We start from the raw sequence: 23,047 nt of genomic DNA on the forward strand, positions 1-23,047 counted from the left end.
CACACACACACGGACCAGACACATACACACACACCCTCCTCTTTGCTACCTAAAAAAATCTAATGTATAAAGTGATAAATCAATGATTTTATATATTCATAACAAAGGTAATACTGTAAGATTTAATTAGAGCTGCAACAATTAATGAATTAATCAAACAATAATCGATTATTAAATGAATCGTCATCTATTCTGATAATCTAATAATCAGTTTGAATAGTTTTTTAATTAAAAAAAAGTCCAGATTCTCTGATTTCAGCTTCTTCAATGTGAATATTTCTGGTTTCTTTGTTCCTTTATGACAATAAACTGAGTCTCTCTTTGGTTTGTGGACAAAACAAGACATTTGAGGACGATGTCGTCTGGTGGTTTGAGAAACACTGATTCATGTTTTTAGACATTTTATCGACCAAACAACTAATCGATTAATCGTTTAAATAATCAAGAGATTAATCGATAATGAAAATAATCATTAGTTGCTGCTCTAGTTTTTATACCAGATTATAACCATTAATATAATAAAAAATAAAATAATAACTATCATTAGTAATTTACATCATATAATAAATACATTTTCTATCAATATTGTGAGTATTTTCTATATTCTAAACCTATAAATCTTCATAAATCCTCATTATGTTGTAATGTATCTGTCTCCACCACACGGTGTCACTGTCGCCACGGCAACAGCTGAGGTCGGCAGCCGGACGCAGATTAACATTAATGCTCACTTTGACTGATGCTGCTGCTGATGTCACCGTGGAAACAGAAGAGGTGCGTTACCGTGGAAACACCATCATCATCATCATCATCATCTTTATACTGAAGATTTTGGAGGGAACAGGGAAGGCTCGGTCTGAATTTATTTTTCACACTTCTGGTCACACAAGTGTCAGACACACACACACACACACACACACACACACACAGACACACACACACAGACACACACACACACACACACACACACACACACACACACACACACACACACACACACACACACACACACACACACACACACACACACACACACACACACACAGACACAGACACACACACACACTCCCTCTCTCTGAGTGGAGAGCGTTGGCAGATAACTGGTTTTAATAATCCTTTGAGTTTGAGTGACAGCTTCACACTCTTCATCTGCCTCTTCATCTTCATCATCATCATCAGCTGCAGCTTCTCAACATTAAAGGGCCAGTGCGTTACCCCCAGTTTAATTTATGCTGGGAAATTGTTTTGTTTGGCTACACTGAATATGATAAAAAACTAAATTCTCAGTTTTATATGATTCATTTGTTAATTATTTTATGCAAATTTTCTGGTAAGAAGCCAAACTTCCTGGAACTGTCTGCATATGTTGGTCAATATATCTCCTCCCTCTGTGACTGTGAGAATAAAAAAAGCTGTTAAAACGTAGCTATGATCTTTGTAACTTTACAAAATATTTATTGAAGTTTATGTTTTTTCTGTCTTGCTGCCATCCCCTGGCGTATTTATGATGGTTTGGTTGTTTATTAATGTTGTATACACTTATTTCATCTAACTGTATTCATCCTGTGTATACTCTTGTTGTCAATAAAGTTGTTAAAAAAAAAAGGGCCAGTGTGGAGGAACTGGTGCGTCAGTCTGAGGGAAATCAACAGCTGAGATTTCAGGAGGGAAAATATGAATAAAATCTGTTTTATTCTTTGTTTTTGTTTTCATTACCGTGACTGTTTTCCAGGTGAGCCCCGCCCACATCCCTGTGTGTGTGTGTGTCTGTGTGTGTGTGTGTGTGTGTGTGTGTGTGTGTGTGTGTGTGTGTGTGTGTCCGTGACTCACCTGCGTGCGGGAACGAAGGAGAAGTGTGCAGCTGTGTTGGGGGAGAAGTTGCGAGGGCTGTCCAGAGGACTGGTACCTGAGAGACAGAGACAGAACAGACTGTAAATATACTGTAAATATATAAACATACATACAGTCAATCATCAAACAAGTTCTTGTGAATGTACAAAACCTCTCAAAGCCCACGATCGCCTGTTTGAGCCCTTTCTAATCCAGTGGTTCTCAAACCTTTTTACATCAAGGACCCTAATCTGACATAAATTAGTCCACAGACCCCCATTGGACACAATATGGAAGCAAACACCAGAAATACACAAATATTTGTTGCGAGAAACATAACCTTTTTAGTCAATGTACGTTAGGAAGTATTGTAGAGAAATTTCTGGAAAAAAAGGTAAGATTTCTAAAAAAAAAAAAAAAAATTGAAAATAGAAAATTTTCTAGATATAGGCTACTGTACGTACGTATATGGTAAAATTTCTCCAAAAAAAAGTTTTCAAAAAATTCTAGAATATAATGGTAAAATTTCTCAGTTAAACATTTTCTGGAAAAAAGTGGTGGCAAAAAAGTTTTTAAAATTCTATAAGTGGTAACATTTGTTAAAAAAAAAAAAAAGTTTAAACTTTCTAGAAAAAATTGGTAACATTTCTCAAAAAAAAAAAGATTTAAAAAAATCTCAAAAAAAAGTTTTTTAAATTCTAGAAAAAAGTGGTAACATTTCTGAAAAAAAACAACAACAAAAAAGGTCAAATGTTTCTAGAAAAATGTGGTAAAATTTCTCAAAAACAATTCTAGAAAAAAGTAGAAAAATTTCCTCAAAAAAAAAAAGATTTAAAAAAATCTAAAAAAAAAAGTTCTTTAAATTCTAGAAAAAAGTGGTAACATTTCTTTAAAAAAACAACCACCAAAAAGTTAAAACATTTCTAGAAAAATTTGGTAAAATTTCTCAAAAACAATTCTAGAAAAAAGTAGAGAAATTTCTCAAAAAAAAAAAAAAGATTTAAAAAAATCTCAAAAAAAAAGTTTTTTAAATTCTAGAAAAAAAGTGGTAACATTTCTAGAGAAATGTGGAAAAATTTCTCCCAAAAAAGTAAAAAAAAAAAATCTAAACCACCGTCTAAGCCGCTTCATTCCTGCTACAGTTCTCAACGGGCCTGAACATTAAAACCTGACCTGGTTGAAGCTCAGACTTATTAATTCTCAGCCTGAACGCAGCCAAAAACAAAAGAATCCTGTGGTCCGACCCGACCTGAGTTATTAAATGTTTTGGACCTGATTAAACTAGTAAATGAAGCTGCTCTGGATCCTTCCTGAGCAGATTTGTTGTAAATTAAATAAAAGCCTGTCCCTGTCTCTGATCGCCCTTATTGGAGGATTCACTGCACTCAGATACTGAACATAAACATCCACCGTGTCTATTTATTAACCTCCACATCATCTGTCATTTTCAAAATAAGACAAACACAGAGAGGAGTGGAGCGTTAAGTTAACATCCGCGTGTGAAAAGGGAAAATGTTCATGGACCAACAGTCGTGTGGCTTTTAGCAGGTGAAGGTTAATAACAGAGGAGGAGGTCGTCCATGTTTTTATATTCCATCAGTCTCTGTGTGAAATGATGTGTGTGTGTTGGTCTGGACTTCTAACACACACACACACACACACACACACACACAATAACGTGCCTTTGCTTTTAGTTTAATGTTGGTAAAAGCTTCTGCAGCGTCACGTCGTGTCTGTTCACATCTCAGAGGTTTAACGTCTAAATTACAGATTAATAATGAGATTTATGGAAACGGTGATGAGTTTACGGGAAACTTTCTTAAAAGGAACAAGAAAAAATATTGTTTTTTTGGTTTTTTTGGGGGGGGTGAAGCTCCGTTTCCATGGGGACGAGGACCGAGAGCGGACGGACGGAGGATTAATGGAGGAGCGAGGAGACGTCTACTGTGATGAGGATGAATTAAAGTAGCTGGAGACAAAAATAAGAGAAAGAGGACGGAGAGAGAGAGAGACTGAGAGGCTGATGGAGGGTCTCATTAAGGAGGAGGAGGAGGAGGAGGAGGAGGAGGAGGAGGAGGAGGAGGAGGAGGAGCTGGTTCATCTGTCTCCTTCATCACAGTCAGCTCAGATGAAAGAGGAGAGAGTGCGTTCAGAGCGTCGACGGAGAAGATGCTGCGATAAAATGAATTTCAGCCTTTGAGAGAAAAATGAGACGAGGAGAAAATTAACTATTAACTCTATTTACATCAGTTTAGAAGTTTCAACAGTCGTTTAACAAATCAATAACATACAGGACGAAGTAGAACATCTCCATAAACAAGGACATGAATGTTGGCAGCACCATAAGTTTATGACTGAAAACATTAGATTGAATTTTGCCGGTAAGTATCAAATGTTTAACAAGTGTTTCTTTCTTTCTACTTATTTAAAGTGAAAATCTGCTTGAAAGAAGTAAAAAGTGTCTAAAAACAAGCTACTTTTTAATGTGATGTGTCTTATTTTTAGTAGAATGAGATTTGTTTTGACTAGAAATGACATTTTGACTAGAAATAGGACAAATATTCTTGGTAAGATATTTTAGTTTTTAAGAAGGGACACTATCCCACTTATTTTTGTCATGTCATAAGCTACAATCACTTTGGGGCGGCTTGTTTGAGTTCTTCACTAAGGCCTTTAAACATCCATGTAACCCAGACCCGTTCACCGTGTTGTCTGGGGTGGCCAATCCAGATAATGTGAAAAGTAGTTGTGAAGCTTAGCTAAGGCTATTTCCCTTTCAACATTGTTAGCCAGAAAGCTAATTTTACGGTCTTGGAAATCTGAAAGTGCTCCTACATTTGAAATGTGGCTGAGAGAACTAGGAAATGTATTACACTTGGAGAAAATCAGGTACATTATATCTGCCAAAGAGGAAATATTTTTTAAAGTCTGGCAACCTTTTCTCGATTTAATGTCTAATAACTGAATTAGTGCTAATCTGCTGTTGTGCCATTTATTTTATTTTATACGAAGAAACTCTGTCAAAATATCTGTACTGTTCTGTTTAGCACCACCATCTCTTGTTAATTTGTATCTATTTTTCTGATAAAAAAGCAATAAAAATAAATACACAAAAAAAGATATTTGAGTTTTTGCAGTGTACACACATACACCCAAGGTCTCAGTGTGAAGAGCAGCAAACAGGAAGAAGTGGATGTGAAGGAGCTCCGTCACAGCCGAGTGTTTCATCACAACACCGACACGTCTAATGGAAACAAACAGTCCAGACCAGAGTCTCCACACGGAGCTCAGCTCAGCTCAGGGAACAGATGGATGGAGAGAAGCCGTCGGCCTCGGCAACAGGAGGAGATTAAGAAGTCGGACGCTTCCACATCAATTATGCATTTTCCTCAGCAGCAGGTCTGGACCGAGACGACGCTGCAGCTTCTCAACATTATTAAAGGAGGAATCTTTCTCCCTGTCAGACCAGAGTGTGTGTGAGTCTGTGGCCGCGAGAGCAGAACATGCATGAACATGAACACACACACACACACACACACACAGACGAGTGAACACGTATGTTATTAGTCAAACACAGGCTTGTTAGTGTCGCTGCACTGGACTGAAACGTCTGGAGCTGCTGTAGGTAATGTGACCGGGTCTCAGCGGGGCCGTTACCGCCGCTCTGCCGCTCTGCCGCTCTGCAGGGATAGAACTGAGAGAGAGAGTGTGTGTGTGTCCCATTTCTCCAACGACTGAAAGTGCAGCGCGCTGGATTTGCACTAAATAAATGGTTTCCCTCATCAAACTCATCAAATACACAATCCAACAACTCCACAACGCTCTGGTGGACAAGTTGTGAGCTGCACATTCACCACGCTATGAGATAATAACACAACGTTACCAGACAGAGTTGTTTTAGAGGGAAATTCATGCAAAACCGCTGATGCACGTTGCCTTCAGGGACAGTTTCTCATCAACAGTCTCTGTATTTCCCTTTTTTTTGTGGATTTTTGTGGATTTTGTGGAGTTGTTGGATTGTGTATTTGATGAGTTTGATGAGGGAAACCAAGAAATCCCATAATGAGCCTCCGTAGCGTAGCTCTGAGCAGCTCACGGCTCTGCTCCACCGTTCTAAAAACAGCTTGCACCGACAATTAAAGGTAACGAACCTACTGCTATATAGACTATAGGGATTATGGCAATGGGCCAATTTGCCAAAATGTTGAACTATCCCTTTAAGCTTCAGATACGGTAGAAAAGGAGTTCATATGTGAAGATTATCTCACTGAACTAAACTTGGAAGGATCAGAAACTAAGTAAGTTAAGTATCATCCAAAACACGATGCAGAAATCACATTCTCTTTACTGGAACCAGTGCTGAGAAAGAGTGAGAGTGAAAACCACGACAACATGGCTGATATTCTTATCTGTTCCACTTCACTTTATCTATTTAATTCATTTACCCAGAATTCACTGCACCACAGTCTGGTTTAAGAGTGTCAAGAACTGAATTCTGCGACAAAAAACAGTAAAATCATTCGTCAAACCCGTCTGAACTTCCCGTCTGCAGAGTAAAACACTGTGGTTTTTTCAGGCTGAATAATGAAAAGTGAGTGAAATGTAAATGAGGCGTCATGGCGACAGGTGGAGGAGCTGCTTCACTCACTGACCTACTTCTGCTGGAAATAAAAAACCCACACACCAGAAGAGAAACATGCAAATGTAACATCAGCTCTGTCAGGCTGAGTGTCTCTAGGGGGACGACGGCGAAGACGGCGAGGACGGAGAAATACAAAATACAGACAGATAGATAGATAGAGCTGTAATTGGAGAGGAGGAGGAAAGACAGAGTGATAGAGGAAGAAGAACTGCAAAAACTCAAAATCTTTCCAAGAATATTTGTCTTATTTCTTGTCAAAATGTCTCATTTCTAGTCAAAACTAATCTCTTTCCACTCACCACCTAAAAATGAACTTGTTTTTAGATCATTTTCACTTGTTTCAAACACATTTTCACTTGAAATAAGTAGAAAAATCTGCTTTTTTCTCTGTAGTCCTACACTGCAAAAACTCTACATCTTTCCAAGAATATTTGTCTTATTTCTTGTCAAAATGTCTCATTTCTAGTCAAAACTAATCTCTTTTCACTTTAAATAAGACTCATCAACTAAAACTTAACTTGTTTTTAGATCATTTTCACTTGTTTCAAACCAATTTTCACTTGAAATAAGTAGAAAAATCTGCCAATGAAAGCGAGTTTTTTGTGCTTGTAATAAAGAAAGAAAAACTTGCTCCACTATCAGATTTTTCTACTTATTTCAAGTGAAAATCTGCTTGAAAGAAGTAAAAAGTGTCTAAAAACAAACTGCTTTTTAATGTGATGAGTCTTATTTTAGGTATAATTACATTTTTTTTGACTAGAAATGAGACATTTTGACTTGAAATAAGACAAATATTCTTGGTAAGATTTTGAGTTTTTGCAGTGAAGTGTTTATTCAGGAGAGAAAAGCCTGATTCATGTTGGACAGAACTCATCAGGAGTCAGAGCACAAAGAGCTGTCAATCATCAGCTGACCTTTACTGGATAACAGGCGGCCGCCAGCGAGGGGGTGGGGGGGTGAGGGGGGTGAGGAGGGGGTGAGGGGGGTGAGGAGAGAGACGATGGACGGACTGACGAGAAGTGAAAGAGACAGAAGAGAAGAGACGGACGTGGAGGTAACGAGTCGACGCCGTCAGGGGGAAAGAAAAAAAAAGGAAAGGAAACGAGGAATTTATGCAAAACTTCAACGTTTAATAAAAAGTCATTTTTTAGAGAAGAGTGGTCCTCATCAACCCCCCACCTACCCCCCCTTAAACCCCCCCCGGGGTATTAGACTGAGAGAAATCTCCATGTGATTAACACTAAGTGGCCTGGTGATTGAAACCGTGATGAAACTCATGATTAGAGCCGGAGAGAGAGAGAGAGAGAGAGAGAGAGAGAGAGAGAAAGAATTAATGAAACATAAAAGAGACTCAGGACTCAAAGCTCAAAACCGCTGAAGACTGAAGGTGATGGTGTTACCGTGGCAACGCAGCAGCCACAGCAACGACGAGGAGGAGTGACCCCAGATACAGACGTCTGGTCAGTATTGATTATTGATCCTCACATGATGAGATATCAGAGAATGAGAATAATAATAAACATTATATTATAGAAACACGACAGTTAGACGTTCAAATCTTCTGTTTCACTGTTCATAGGTTTGTGTGTCTAAGTAAAATGAACACGTTTGTTCTATTCTATTAACTACTGACGACATTTATCCCAGAATAAAATATTAAATATTGTTATTTATTGGCAGAAAATGACTAAACTGGTCAAAATAACAAAAAATATCAAATCTTTTCAGACTGTGGATGATAATAAAGCAATGAAAACATGTTCATATTCGTTCCTAAACAACACAACACAAATAGTGTTTAATCCTCCTGTTGTCCTCCTGGGTCAAAGAAGGAAGGACAAAGGGAAAGAAGGAAGGGAAAGAAGAAAGGAAGGAAGGAAGGAAGGAAGGAAGGACGAAGGGAAAAAGGAAGGAAGGCAGGAAGGAAGGCAGGAAGGAAGGGAAGGAAGGAAGGAAGGAAGGAAGGAAGGAAGGAAGGAAGGAAGGAAGGAAGGAAGGAAGGAAGGAAGGAAGGGAAAGAAGGAAGATAGGAAGGAAGGGAAAAAAGATTGTGCAAAGAAGGAAGGGAAAAGGAAGGAAAGAAAGATGGAGGGAGGGAACAGATTGGGCCAATTAGATCAAAAGAGGAAGGAAGAAGAAGTGAGGACGAAGGGAATGAAGGAAGGAAGGATGGAAGAAAGGGAAAAAGGAAGGAAAGAAAAATGGAGGGAAGGAACAGATTAGGTCAAGGAAGGAAGCAGAAGGACGGGCGAAGGGAAAGATGGGAGGAAGGAAGGAAGGAAGGAAGGAATGGAAAAATGCTTGTGGAAAGAAGGAGGGGAGAAAGGAAGGAAAGAAGGAAGGATGGAGGAAGGGAACAGAAAGACGACAGGAGGGTTAAATCAGTGTTTTACATGTATAAAGCTTTTTAAGAAACATTTGTGAAAGTGTTTCTACATTTATCAATGAAGCTACTGAGTTGACACTTCTCCATCTCTCCATCTTTCCTTCCCTCCGTCTCTCTCCTCCCGTTCCGAACCTTTTCTATTCCGTCCTTCAGATCTAAACTTCATCTCTCTCTCGCTCTCCGTCCGTCACTGTCAATCAGCATCACTGTTGTTCTCCTCTCTTCCCTCCATCTCTCCCTCTCTTCCATCAGTCAGAGTGGAGAGATGGAGCTGGTGGTGCGTTCAGGGACTCTCTCTCTCTGTGCGTCTGACAGAGATCCTGTCAGTCTGTTTTCTTTTCATCTGACACTAAACACAACTCACTTCTTCTCAGGAGTGTTTCTGTTTCTGTTTTTGTGTTGGTTGATTTGTTTTCCTGAATAATCTGAAAAATGTCAAATAAAATCCTCCGTCTCTACGTTCACGGAGCTCGTGGAGACAAACAGACAAAAATATAAGTTAAATAACTGATTTAGTGAAACTCACTCCCTGAGACTTTTCCTGTAGATTTGTTCTGATAATATTTTTACAGTTGAGAGATAAACTGATCATCGTATGGCATTCACTTGAATTAAAAAAAATCAGAGTAATTTATTTTTTGATTTGTTTTTCTGACTAATTATTTTCTGTTTTTCGACTTAGCTTCGAAATTTCAAAATCCAGCTCCCACCTGCAAGTAACGTAAGGACTGATTTCAAAATAAAGGTGCTACATCAGACTGTTCTGTAATAACTAGGGGTGTAACGGTATATGTATTCGTCCCGTGCCGTCACGGTACGGGGGTCACGGTTCGGTGCACACAGTCACACGACGAATATGTCTGAATGAATATTAAAAAAAAAAAAAAAAAAAAAAAAAGTCGAGTCCTCACTCGAATCCAGGTGGCGGTAATGAGCCTCGAAGCTGCCTGCAGCCGTCATAACAGACGAAGAAGAGAAGTGATGAGAGAGTGAAGTTAGAGGAGGAGAGCTGTCTGCTTCATTCATGTCACTGTGGCTTCTCAATGAAACAAACGGCGGCGGCGGCTCGCGACCATAACACATCCATGCTCGCGACTGGTCCACCGGACAAAGTCCGTCGGCGATGTTTCACGGATGCGCGGTGCGTCGCTAGAAACGCATCAAACACGTAGCGCATGTTCAACCCGATGTGTCAATCACTGGTGCAAGGAAAAAGACAAGTTGTGTGCAACAACTTATCTGCAGCTTTTAAGCCTCTTGACATGAACACAGACAGGTGAGGAGAAAAGGAGACCGCACACTATATATAATCAGACACATTTTGTCTGATGAAGGGCTGACGCCCGAAACGTGTGAGTGACATTAAACTGTCACGGGAGCTTTTAACTAGTGTGCGGTCTCCTTTTTTCCTTACCTGTGTCTTTCTTGGTGGTCCAGCACATAGTCTTCAGTTTTTTGGGGGATGTGCGTGTAGCTGCCTAATATGTTTTATGAACACAGGCAGGACCAGAAACATCACCAAAGTAACTGCTAGTCTAATTTAACTGTGTAAACCAACATGTCAGTTTATTGTTTTGTTTTTTTAATAATATTTTTTTAATAATAATAATAATTTAATAATTCGAATAATAGTTGCCAGTTGTCAAGTGCACGTTTTTTTCCCTCTAGAATTAATGAATGGCATTATAACACTCCTAATGCACTTGTTTTATTTTGTATTCTTTTTTCTTTTTACTTCTATAACACAAGACAGATTTTAGTTTTACATTCAATTAGTGTCTGTTGTACTGAAACCGTACCGAACCGTGACCCCTGAACCGAGGTACGTACCGAACCGTGACTTTTGTGTACCGTTACACCCCTAGTAATAACAGTTTAGTTTCCTTTCGATATAAATCTGAATTTACTGGGAACACAGTGAAAATAAGACTGTATTTTTTATGGAGCATATCCATGGATGTATGTTAAACAACGTAAAAGAAAGTGCCTTTACTCATTGTGTTATGATGAGTAGTACTTTATTTTGAAGGATGTTTGTTATCTACGCTCCCGGATGTGACGTGTGTATCTTGTCCCGGGAAAAGTTTGTTGAAGTGTTCGAGCCATGGAGTTTGAATAAAAATCCTTATCAATGTATCTCATGGATCATCAATATCAATAAGGATTTTTATCTTATATTCTAAGATGTAATAGATCCGTGATGAAGTGGAGGCTTCACTGCAGCGGTTAAACGATACTTACAGGTGGGAGCTTCTCGTGGGATTTTGAAATCTCGTTAAGTCAGAAAAAAAATTACCCCGAAAAACTGAAAAAATAAATAAATTACTCAAGTGAATGCAATACACTTTCGTATGGTACACACACTGGTAACTTCTAAACAACCAGCGCTGAGATATTGATGATATTGATCATGAGGCTTCAGCATCGATCGATCGGTGCTGAGCTGAGTTTATAGGATCAGAGTTTTTCTACGTCTGCATCAATACACTTTGTGTGTTTCACTGTAGATACTAGATCCATGTGTGTGTGTCTGTTGTTGTGTTGTGTCTCTCCCCCGGTGCATCGATGCGTGCTGCTTCTCTCAGCGTGAAGCCTCAGGTGTTAATTGATCTCTGTCAGAGTGAGATGGTGAACAACACGACGCCGTGTCGCTGCTGCTGCTGCTGCTGCTTCCAGTCAGACAGAGGAGCAGGTTTTATTCTCATGATTTAAACATCATGTTTTAACATTTATCAGATGCTGCGTTCGCTGCCTGTGGGAGCTAACGACGCTGAAACCAGGTCTCTACAAGCTGTGTTCACTGCCTTTAAAACCAGAGTCACCTCCTCGTGGTCGTGTTCCTCCGCCGCTAAGACTAGTTCCAGGTCAACAAACTCACCTGGGACCATCAGGGAAGAAATACAAACCTGCTTTTAAATGCACCATGAGCTTGTAAATTAACTTTTAAATGCACCATGAGCTTGTAAATTAACTTTTAAATGCACCATGAGCTTGTAAATTAACTTTTAAATGCACCATGAGCTTGTAAATGCACCTTTAAATGCACTATCTGCACCGAACCGTGACCTTCAGTCATTAAACTCTGATCAGTTTGACCTTGAAACCATCTGAACGTTTTTTTGACTTCATTTGTAGAAGTTGGAGTTACAGTTGAATGGAGCTGGAACAAAAAGCCTCAAAATGAATAAACGCACAAAAAAGGATTCACAAATGTATTTGGGGATTTACATATATATATACTGTATATGACTCAAATTATTAATAAAAACATCTAAAAAATAAGATGTATTAATGTATTTGTGATGCACACACAAATATTTCTTGTTTTAAATATGTTAAGAAAAATATGTCTTCTTCTTTTTCTTTTTCTTATCATTTACTTGTGTTGTCCGGCACCCAGCGTTTAGACTTAGGAATGTGCGTGCTTTTTCTATTTTTTCTTGTTTTAAATATGTGCAATATAAATTCACAGATATATGCATTTAAAAATGTATTAGCAGTTTTCATCAAATACATATTTGGAGCTTGCTACGTTAATAAACTGTATGAACTGTTGAACCTGCATTTACAAACTGTTTTTAATTTGTAAACTTGCTTGTTGCTACTTGATTGACAAATGCATTTTTTCTAAGAGCGGCTCGTCTGCAGCCAATCAGACGTCTTCTCACTCCTTTACAGCCAATCACGTGAGTTCCTCCCCACGAGGGCTGTTGTGTTGTGTTGTGTTGTGAATCCTTTTTCGTGCATTTATTAATCATGTTTGTGCCATACGGAAGCGTGTTGCATTCACCTGAGTAATTTATTTGTTGGTTTGTTTTTCAGGGTAATTATTTCTGTTTTTCTGACTAATTTCTTTCTGTTTTTCGGGGTAATTTTTTTCTGGCTTACCGAGATTTCAAAATCCCGCGAGAAGCTCCCACCTGCAAGTAACATTTAACCGCTGCAGTCAAACCTCCACTTCATCACGGATCTATTACATCTTAGATACATGAGATTCATTGTTAAGGATTTTTATTCAAACTCCACTTTGCTTTTCCCGGGGCAAGCTACACACGTCACATCCAGGAGCGTAAAGACCTAACAAACATCCTTCAAAATAAAAGCACTACTCATAACACAATGAGTAAAGGTGCTTTCTTTTACATTGCTTAACATACATCCATGGACATGCTCCACAAAAAATACAGTCTTATTTTCACTGTGTTCCCAGTAAATTCAGATTTATATTGAAAGGAAACTAAACTACCTGCTATTACAGAACTCCACCTCAGAGAGAGTCGCTCAGATGTAGCACCTTTATTTTGAAATCAGTCCTTACATTACTTGCAGGTGGAGGAGCTTCTCACGGGAGTTTGAAATCCTGAAGCTAAGTCAGAAAAAAATGACCCCGAAAAACAGAAAATAATTAGTCAGAAAAACACATCAAAAAATAAATTGCTCAGAAAAACTGGATTTTTATTCAAGTGAATGCAATAGACCTAATCTCCTTGTTGTTTACATTCTACTTCCGGGTAGAAAACCAGCTGTAATTTGAATGAGATCAATAGTAACGAACGAGAGTTTAGCTATATATCATATTTTTCACGCCCTATCACCGTTTAGACAAATCTGAAATGATTGAAGAAACATTACTATTTCTGTGTGTGTGTTTTGTGTTGCTATGTGTTGTATTTATTCAGTTTGGGGGAATCACAGTGTCTAGAAAGCATCAGTGGCTGCAGCTGACAGGGACAGCTAACGGTAGCTAAGCTAACGGTAGCTAAGCTAACGGCGGTAGCTAAGCTAACGGTAGCTAAGCTAACAGCAGGACGTCAGCTGTTAAAACCCTCCCGTTGTGGGACACGACATGAAACTACTCCAGTTAGCTCAGTCATGTTGGAACTCAGATATCCGCTGGAGAAAATATTTTTTCATGGAGCGTTTATTGAGTCACTGAGTTATTAAAGTTAAACAGGTAGCTAACCGTTAGCCCGGCTAATCTATGATAACCATGACTAATTACAAAAACGTGCACACAGAAATAGTAATGTTTGTCCAATCATTGGTTTTATAAACTTTACAAACATCAGATTAGTCTAAACGGTGATATAGTGACATGAAAAAGTAGATATATATAGTGAAACTCTCGTCCGTCACTATTGTTCTCATGCTGGTTTTCTACCCGGAAGTAGAACAACAAGGAGATTCGTCCTATACGCTTCTGTAGTGCCAAATCTGAAGAGGTTCAGCCATGAAACTCTGAGCTTCAGGATGGAGGGAGGACAGGTGTCAGGTGTGTGTGTGTGTGTGTGTGTGTGTGTGTGTGTGTTACCTGTGTGTCCGTGCAGAGGGGAGTGTGGGCGTGGCAGCGTGGGCGAGGTGCTGGACGTCACGATCAGACTCTTCCTGTTGCTGCTCCGACAGCTGAGGAGCAGAAACACAGAAACAAAGCAGAGCAGTCAGAGAGAGAAGCTTCACTACCCACAGACACACACACACACACACACACCTTCACTGAGCTGCTGCTGCACACACACACACACACACACACACACACCTTCACCTCACGCAGCAACATCGACGCCAAAACTCTCATGTGTTGTGTTTCCAGCAGCAGCAGGAAACTCTGAACAGCTCGGCCTCAACACAGCAGGTGACAGTGTGTGTGTGTGTGTTTTCCTTCACACACACACACACACACACACACACACACACACACACACACACACACTGTCCTTCACACCAGAGGACGGTGGTGACACACACACACACACACACACACACACAGACCAACATCCGACCAGTCAGAGTCACAGCTGCAGTCACGCAACTCAACTCAACTCACAGCCGACAGCGACCGACACAACGCGACACCACTCGACAGCTCCGTCTATTTCCAGTTCAACCTTGAGCCACAGATGTGTCGTATGTATCCCTCCGCCACAGAAACTAGTTCCAGCTCATTTTCCATTATAAACATGAAAACATCTGTGTGAAGTTTGGCTCCATCGCCGTGTGAGTACGAGCTTCATTCGTGAGTTTTCACTTCCAGTCTCTGGAGTCGGATCAAACACACACAGAAGGATTCACTTCTCTATTTTGGGGATTTATTTTTCGTGCAAAAACTATTTTTCATTTTCTACAAATCTAAAAAGAATCCACTCATTCACTTCTGATGCACGCGCCAGAATTTCTTCTTGTTTTACGTCTGGAAAATAATAATGGAAATCCACAAAATAATTTCAGATTCTAAATCAAAAGCTGCTTCTCCAGGTCTGAAGGCGTCTCTCTCACTGAGACATCGTGTCCACAAAAGGCCACACAAGAAGACTTTCTTTTGACCTTCTCCCAGCCCTTCTTAGTCCACATGAGGGGGAGGAGATCATGAGGGAAATTTAAATTTTGGGTGAACTATCCCTTTAATAGTTCATAATCTGTTCAGTTTGTCCTCGAGTCTCAGAACGTTTCGTCCCGTCAAGGTTTTTGTCTGGAAGCAGCTGAGGACGGTTTGTCCACAGGTGGTTCCAACACACACGTCCAAACGATGAGCACTGACTCTGTAATTACTGTTATTTGTCGTCACCATGGAGACGACAGCAGCTCCAACTTAATGAGAGAAAATTCACAGACACAACTGTGAGTTCTTTACTCCTAGTTTACATTATACATGCTTTTAATCTGAAAGGCAGCTTCAGATGGTTTAGTTTAAAGGGATAGTTCAACATATTTGGCAAATTGGCCCATTGCCATAACCCCTATAGTCATAGCAGTAGGTTTGTTACCTTTAATTGTCGGTGCAAGCTGTTTTTAGAACGGCAGAGCAGAGCTGTGAGCTGCTCAGAGCTACGCTACGGAGGCTCATTATGGGATTTCTTGGTTTCCCTCATCAAACTCATCAAATACACAATCCAACAACTCCACAACGCTCTGGTGGACAAGTTGTGACCTGCACATTCACCACGCTATGAGATAATAACACAACGTTACCACACAGAGTTGTTTTAGAGGGAAATACAGAGACTGTTGATGAAAAACTGTCCCTGAAGGCAACGTGCATCAGCGGTTTTGCATGAATTTCCCTCTAAAACAACTCTGGTAACGTTCTATAGGTTTCTGGTACTAAAACTTCAATTTATATATATAATTTATACAATAAAAGCTCAATACTCAGAGTCTGTGGTTGGTTCAGTTGTGTCTCTAAATATAAAGCTGCTGTGTTGCAGATATCTGACAGTTTCACAGCTTCAACAACAGACAAAGACAGAAAAAACTCCCTGACTCTCCTAATAAAAAAAGACACTTCATATATTCAGAGCTCAGGTTTCGTCACCATGGCAGCGCTCGTCTGCAGGGGAATAAAACATGTTTTTCTAAGAGATTAAATCTGGAATTCATGTGTTACTATTATTATTAATATTATTATTATATTATATCTTCCTCAGGATTTCATCATCAGGAACAACGTGAACATGAAGCAGCTTCAAACGGCGTCAAGGAAACAGCTTCACCTTTATTACATCTGAACACACAATGTTGGAGAAGATGTAGGCAGAGCTCAGTGTGTGTGTGTGTGTGTGTGTGTGTGTGTGTGTTACAGAGCCAGTGAAGCAACTGAGGCCGAAATCAAACGCACAACGTGACGCCTCGTGGCCAACGAAGCGTGTTTGATATACGACAGGTTTGTATCAAACACTGCATGTAATGTAGGTATGGCTATTTGTGTGTGTGTGTGTGTGTGTGTGTGTGTGTGTGTGTGTGTGTGTGTGTCCTGCCATCTGTTCAGATGTGCAGCCTCAGCACTTTGACACACAGCATGTATTCCCCACTTATATAAACACACACACACACAGACCAAAACACACACACACACACCTGTATGAAGGATGAGCTGCCATGTTGGATATTCAGTGAAGAGCGCTTTGGGAATTTCTTCATCACACACACACAAACACACACAGTTTTCTCAATCTCTGTTTGTGATGGAGTTGTGTACTCTCTATGAACTCTTAAAGAGTCACACACACACACACAGACACACACACACACACACACACACACAGACACACACAGACACACACACAGAGCCATTAAGGCAGGTGTCAGTGATGCGATGCCAACTGAGTTCTCCATCCAGGTCACGGACAGCAGGCGGTTTGAGACGTAGATGAATCATGAATGACTCCTGTCTGTTGTGTGTTTACTCATTTGCCAACTAGTTTTAAATAAAACTGATAAAGCAAAAATCATCTATTTCCTTGGCAGGTGCGTTGGAGGATGACAATTAAGTCCAAATTAAACAAAAAGGTCTAGTACCGAAACGTCGCAATAAATTCTGCAAGTTGGCTATGTGTGTGGGAACTCTTCTTTATTTAAATAAAACTGATAAAAAGACAAGAAAATTATATAAATACTTGAGTAAATGTTGTGTTTTTAAAGCTCAGACTGGCCTGGTAATAACAGAAAAGGCAGGAGAACAATGGGAATAACAGTGTCCATTTATAACTGTGGAAACCTCATAACCTCATAATTACTCTGACTCTTGAATAGGGCTGGGTAAAAATATCGATTCAGCAATGCATTGCAATTCTTTTCTCTGCAATTCAATATCGATTCAGCAATCTTCTGAATCGATTCAAGCCCCTGGCCAGTGGGGGCGCTGCGAGCAACACCCTCGTGTGATTCGCGCTGTACGGACGGGGGCCGCACTAGACCAAACCATAACAATATGGGAGTGAGTAGCAGCAGCAGCGTTAAGCCAGCACCTTCAAACCTGAAAGCAGATGTGTGGATTCATTTTGTAGGCGCCGATTCCGTGGGTGCTCCGGTGCTCAAGCACCCACTGACCAGGTTGAGCCACCAGATGCGCATTTCTCCGTGCCGCGAAAAAGCTAAAGCTGACGCAATTGCAATTGCAATTGTGTGCGGGGGTAGAAACTATCGGTTGAGACCAAAAAACGTAATGGTACCAGGCTTTGATCATGTTTATTGAGGATGTAAAGTCGGTGATTTTAACATGGGGGTCTATGAAGAATGCTGCTTTCTGGTACCAGCCACCAGCGACAGCCGAGGGGATTGCAGTTTTTTGAACGCGGAAGTGAGCTTCACTGCCCCCTTGTGATAAGCACACGTTGTTGTTGATATTGTAGCGTCAGACCCGACGACAAGTCAACAACATAACACAAACTTATCTGACAGCTGCTCTCACTTCTCCCTCTGCTCCTCCTCACTCACTCACCTACACACAGACAGGACTCTGTCTTCCTCACACTCACCCCAGCCCCTCAGTTTCTCATCCCACCTGCCCGTACCATACACATTGACAGTCAGTCAGAAATCACAGAACTTAAACATCATAACAAGAACATTACTGCGGGGTCGCTACAATATTTTCAGTTGTGCAGTCAACTATTATTAATAATATTGTTTTGTATTGTTTTATTACTCAAAATGTTATGAGTTATTTTCCAAGAGGAAAGTATCACATAGCCTAATTTAAATTTAGCTGCACTGTAGTTCAGTGTTAAAGCAGTGTCATATTTTGTTATGCTATGAGTTATACTATGGCTGTTCATAAGGCATGAAACTAAACAAATAATTATTAAAAAAAAAAAAATCTGGTACTCTTATTTGTGTATTTCTGCTTGATACTGAATCGATATCGAAGCATTTCAATCAATATCGAATCGAATCGATATCGAATCGAATCGAATCGTGACCTAATGAATCGAAATCGAATCGAATCGTGAGATTCTCAACAATACCCAGCCCTACTCTTGAAGCCGATTCCAAGGAACTTTCATGTTTTGCTGGAATGAAGACTGCATTTCCCATGAGCTCTAGTGCGTGTTGTTGTAAAGACGCTTATCTGGCTGATCTAGAGTCTACCACTTAATAATAATAATATTTTTAAAAAACTACAAAGATAAAACAATAGATTTATTGAAAATGGACACATTAAAGCAGCAGTAAGCGATCCGGTGGTTTTGTCTAACTTCCTGTCAGCAGATGGAGTTAGCAGTCCCCGCCCTCGTCCCTACGTCACCACATTCAGACGCATCCCTTGGCTGCACACACAGAGAGGACTGCCCCTTTATGCCGTTCTCTTTCCTCATTGGATAAAGGTTGTAGGATACAAGGAAAGTTTTCTCCTGGGCTCAGAGCAGAGCAGAGTGACTGACAGACCCGTGTTTCAGACCAAACACTCTATAGAAGTGATTGCTGTCGGAAGATACAACTATTTAAGACTTAGATTAACACAAACATTCACCTGACTTCTAGTAGATTCATCCACATTAATATGAGACTCTTTTACAACCAAAAGCAACTTCTGTAGGTATCTTTAGTCTTATATCTATGCTATTATTCCCTTCAAAAGGCGGTAACATGCTTCCATATAGACCTGTATAGAACGACCTGCAGAGAAACACCTGACCAGACATTTGGAGTTTGTGGTGCCGCTAGAGAGAGAAGGACGACTCAGAGAGAAGAGGAAAGAGAAAAGAAGAAGCTTCAGGAAGAGGAGGAGGAGGAGGAGGAGGAGGAGGAGGTGAAGCTGCAGCGCTGGGATGTTTCCTGCTGAGACCAAAGAGACTCAGCTGCTGTAGGTTAATGTAAAGAGGCAGCTGCATGAATATGGAACATGCAGCTTCACATCCCTGCTGTGAAACATCCTGCAGAGCTGACTGAGTGTGTGTGTGTGTGTGTGTGTGTGTGTGTGTGTGTGTGTGTGTGTGTGTGTGTGTGTGTGTGTGCGTGTGTGTGTGTGTGTGTTAGTGTGTCTCATGTCACCGTGAGCGCTGCTGCTGCAGCACCTGTCAGGTAGCGAGAGCTGCAGGTGAAGCAGCTTTTTAACTTCTCTGTGTGTTTGAGGAGAAGCTGCAGGTTTTCACTCTGCTCTGTTTCTGTCATGAGGAGAAGTTCAAGTGAAGATACATCATCACCTTGTGTGTGTGTGTGTGTGTGTGTGTGTGTGTGTGTGTGTGTGTGTGTGTGTGTGTCTACAGGTGTGAAGGATGGTGTGGTCTGAACTACAGAATGTCACGATTACTTGTTTTCACAATTAACCGCTGTATTAAACGCCACATAGTTTTGCAGTGACACTAAAACACAGACTATACCTTTATTTAGTTTAGTTTTAAAACAGAAGTAAGGTGAATGTTTGTGTTAATCTAAGTCTTAAATAGTTATATCTTCCGACAGCAATCACTTCTATAGAGTGTTTGGTCTGAAACACGGGTCTGTCAGTCACTCTGCTCTGCTCTGAGCCCAGGAGAAAACTTTCCTTGTATCCTACAACCTTTATCCAATGAGGAGAGAGAACGGCATAAAGGGGCAGTCCTCTCTGTGTGTGCAGCCAAGGGATGCGCCTGAATGTGGTGACGTAGGGACGAGGGCGGGGACTGCTAACTCCATCTGCTGACAGGAAGTTATGGTGCGTTCAAGGCAACTCGTAACTCGTGTTTTTCCGACCTGTGAAGTCGTACCAGTTCGATCTGGTACGAGTTCACGGGTCAGAAGTTACGAGTGGCCGTTATAGTGACTTTCACAGGTAAAACAGGTCGGAGAAACACGAGTGGGTTGCCTGGAACGCAGCATTAGCCAAAACGACCGGATCGCTTACTTCTGCTTTAACTGTCAGTGGCAATAAAACACTGAAAAATAGACATGAAATGCCAGGGTGTAACCATGGTATGTGGGGAAGTGCATTTCCCACAATTCTATGGCATTAATATATAAAAATTTGCTAATTTAGAGTGTAGTTTTGAGGAGTACATTGACCATTTGAATTCACATTTAAAGGAATAGTCTGACATTTCTCTGTCAGACATTTCTCTGCAGTTCCCTCAGCTGATTTACATTTTGAGCAGATTGGGGATGTAGAAGGGTAGAAAGAGTGAAGTTTAGAACAAGAGCAGTGTAGCCTGTGGATAACTTTAAACTGAATAAATTGGTGTCTCGAATTTATCGAGCAGCTGCGAATGTCACCAAGGTAAGTTTACCAGTCATTGTCACTTATTGACAGAGCTAAGTCTTTTTCCCCAAGCATCTTTTAAATGGTGGGATGAAGTCGGATTAAGTAAAGTAAAAAGGTCAACGATTCGTGAAGTAAAAGTCTCTTAGAGTCGGGGGAACGGTTCAGAAGAGTATACAGTTCAGTGGGAGCTGGTAATGACTGAAAGTGAGGAATGTTTTTACGGACGAAATCTAACTAACCTGTAGATAGCGGAAGAAATGCGTATCTGACAGTGTGTAGCCTATTTCTCTTTCAGCTGAGTAAAGGTAGCAGAAGTCTTATTGAGATAAAGGTCCCCAATGGTAGTGATACCCTTGTTCACCCTTATTCAGCAGAAAAGCATTGTCCGACAGTGAGGGTGGGAAAGTGTGGTTTTGGTAGAAAGGGGTGGAGGTGGAGATCTCAGGCAGCTCAAACTATTTCCTTATTTGGTACCAGATTTTTAAATAACTTGTAACTACGAAATTATTTCCAGGATTAGATTTGGGGGGGCTGAGCTGAGTTATCTGTGCTTTTCTATCCCAGAGTGAAGCCATGTAGGATTTAACTGGACCTGGTGTAAAGACAATAGTTGCGTTTCCATCCACCTTTTTTTATTCGCATTTTCAAAAATTGCGAATAAATACTTGAATGGAAACGCCAGAAATTCGAAAAAAGGCAGTAAATGTGCATAAAGGTTTTTAGGGGGGTGGATTTGTCAGCGTATCGATTAAATGAAAATGCGACTTTTTGTTATGGAAACAGATGATGTGAATTGAGGCAGAGTTTGTGGGTGAAGCTGCTGGACTTCACCCAGCGACGCCCCGGTCTCCCAGCTCTCCTCTCTGCACCCCGCGACACAAACGCTCCGTAACCCATAATCTATTGTTCATGACGGTTAAGACTACACAATCACACGCCGTAACATCGTATATGTTATGTAACATTATCCACCGCTCCATTTATTGATTTTTCACTGGCTTTGTTGTCAGCAGATGCACATGGAGGAGAGGAGCGTAACCAAAACAGACTGTCACAGTTCCCTACTGTCTTTCTGTGTAAATATCTCATGTTACAACATGAAAACCTGCAGCTTATGTTCATGTGCAGCCTATATGTACAGTATTTTCTTTTAAATGTAGCTGGTGCGGCTTATACAGGTGCGTCTATAGTCCGGAAAGTACGTAAATTGTCCATGATGTTGAGTGTCAGCTGAGTGTCAACTGTTGGATACATTCACGCTCTCTTATGACGTAATCTCACGGCGCACTCCTCCTAATCGCAAAACACTAATGAATGGAAACGGTCATAAATTCGCATTTGCTTTTCACAAAATCCGCTCTTAAATTCGATACATTTGGATGGAAACCCAGCTAGTGAAGCTGATTCTGATCTCTTTTTAATATTTATTCATGACAATATTTATTATGCAGTCATCCTTAGTGTCACTTTCTGAATGTTGTTGTGAGTGATAAAGTTTTTCTGTCCTGTTATACTCTTCATTGTGTGTGCGATTGTGTTGCCACATGTTGTCCGTCATCCAGATGTTTGCACACAGCAGCACACACCTGTATATGTGTGTATGTGTGTGTGTATGTGTGTGTGTTTATCTGCAGCTCAGGATGTAATAACGCCGTTTCTGTAAAACTCATAAAGACGCAGACGGCGGAGACGTGGTCGGTCGGCACGGTGACGGGGCTGACAGCAGAGATAAAGGAAACTGGTGATGAGCAAACAGCGGTGTGAGACTAACACACACACACACACACACACACACACACACACAGAGCAGACAGCAGGTAGATGTGTGTGTGTGTGTGTGGATAAGATCTGGAGCTAAACTCATTTCCCTCAGTCCACTCGATAACGCCGGTCTGCAGGTTACAGCCTCCACAGGAAATCAATGTGACGGCCACAGTGTGTGTGTGTGTGTGTGTGTCTGTGTGTGTGTGTGTGTGTGTGTGTGTGTGTGTGTCTGTGTGTGTGTGTGTGTGTGTGTGTGTGTGTGTGTGTGTGTGTGATCAACGCCCTTCAGTAAAGACACACACAGCTTCAGTTTTCTACTTCATTCTCACGTTTGAGGCTGAGTTTGAAGTAAAGGTGAAACACTGAGCAGCTGATTAACCCTTAAACACTTAAGTGAATGTTTAAGAAAACACTTAAGACTTAAGAGTCTCTGAGAAGAGACAGGACGTTCTGCTGGAAAACGACTTGTTTC

The 23,047-nt window shown here is 40.6% G+C and overlaps 1 protein-coding gene across 1 annotated transcript in view; it reads right to left on the bottom strand.

The window, feature by feature from the left end:
• The window catches only part of mast2 (microtubule associated serine/threonine kinase 2), a 234,321-nt gene that overhangs the window by 46,572 nt on the left and 164,702 nt on the right, over positions 1 to 23,047 (bottom strand). The window contains exons 6-7 of the mRNA XM_085775245.1: positions 14,170 to 14,261; positions 1,831 to 1,906 (exon numbers count right to left, since the gene is read on the bottom strand). Of these exons, the coding sequence (XP_085631371.1) occupies positions 1,831 to 1,906; positions 14,170 to 14,261 (168 nt within the window). The remainder of the gene's footprint in view (positions 1 to 1,830; positions 1,907 to 14,169; positions 14,262 to 23,047) is intronic.

This window comes from Trachurus japonicus, chromosome 4, assembly GCF_045865225.1.
Source record: "Trachurus japonicus isolate A0001 chromosome 4, Traja_1.0".
Lineage (NCBI taxonomy): Eukaryota > Metazoa > Chordata > Actinopteri > Carangiformes > Carangidae > Trachurus > Trachurus japonicus.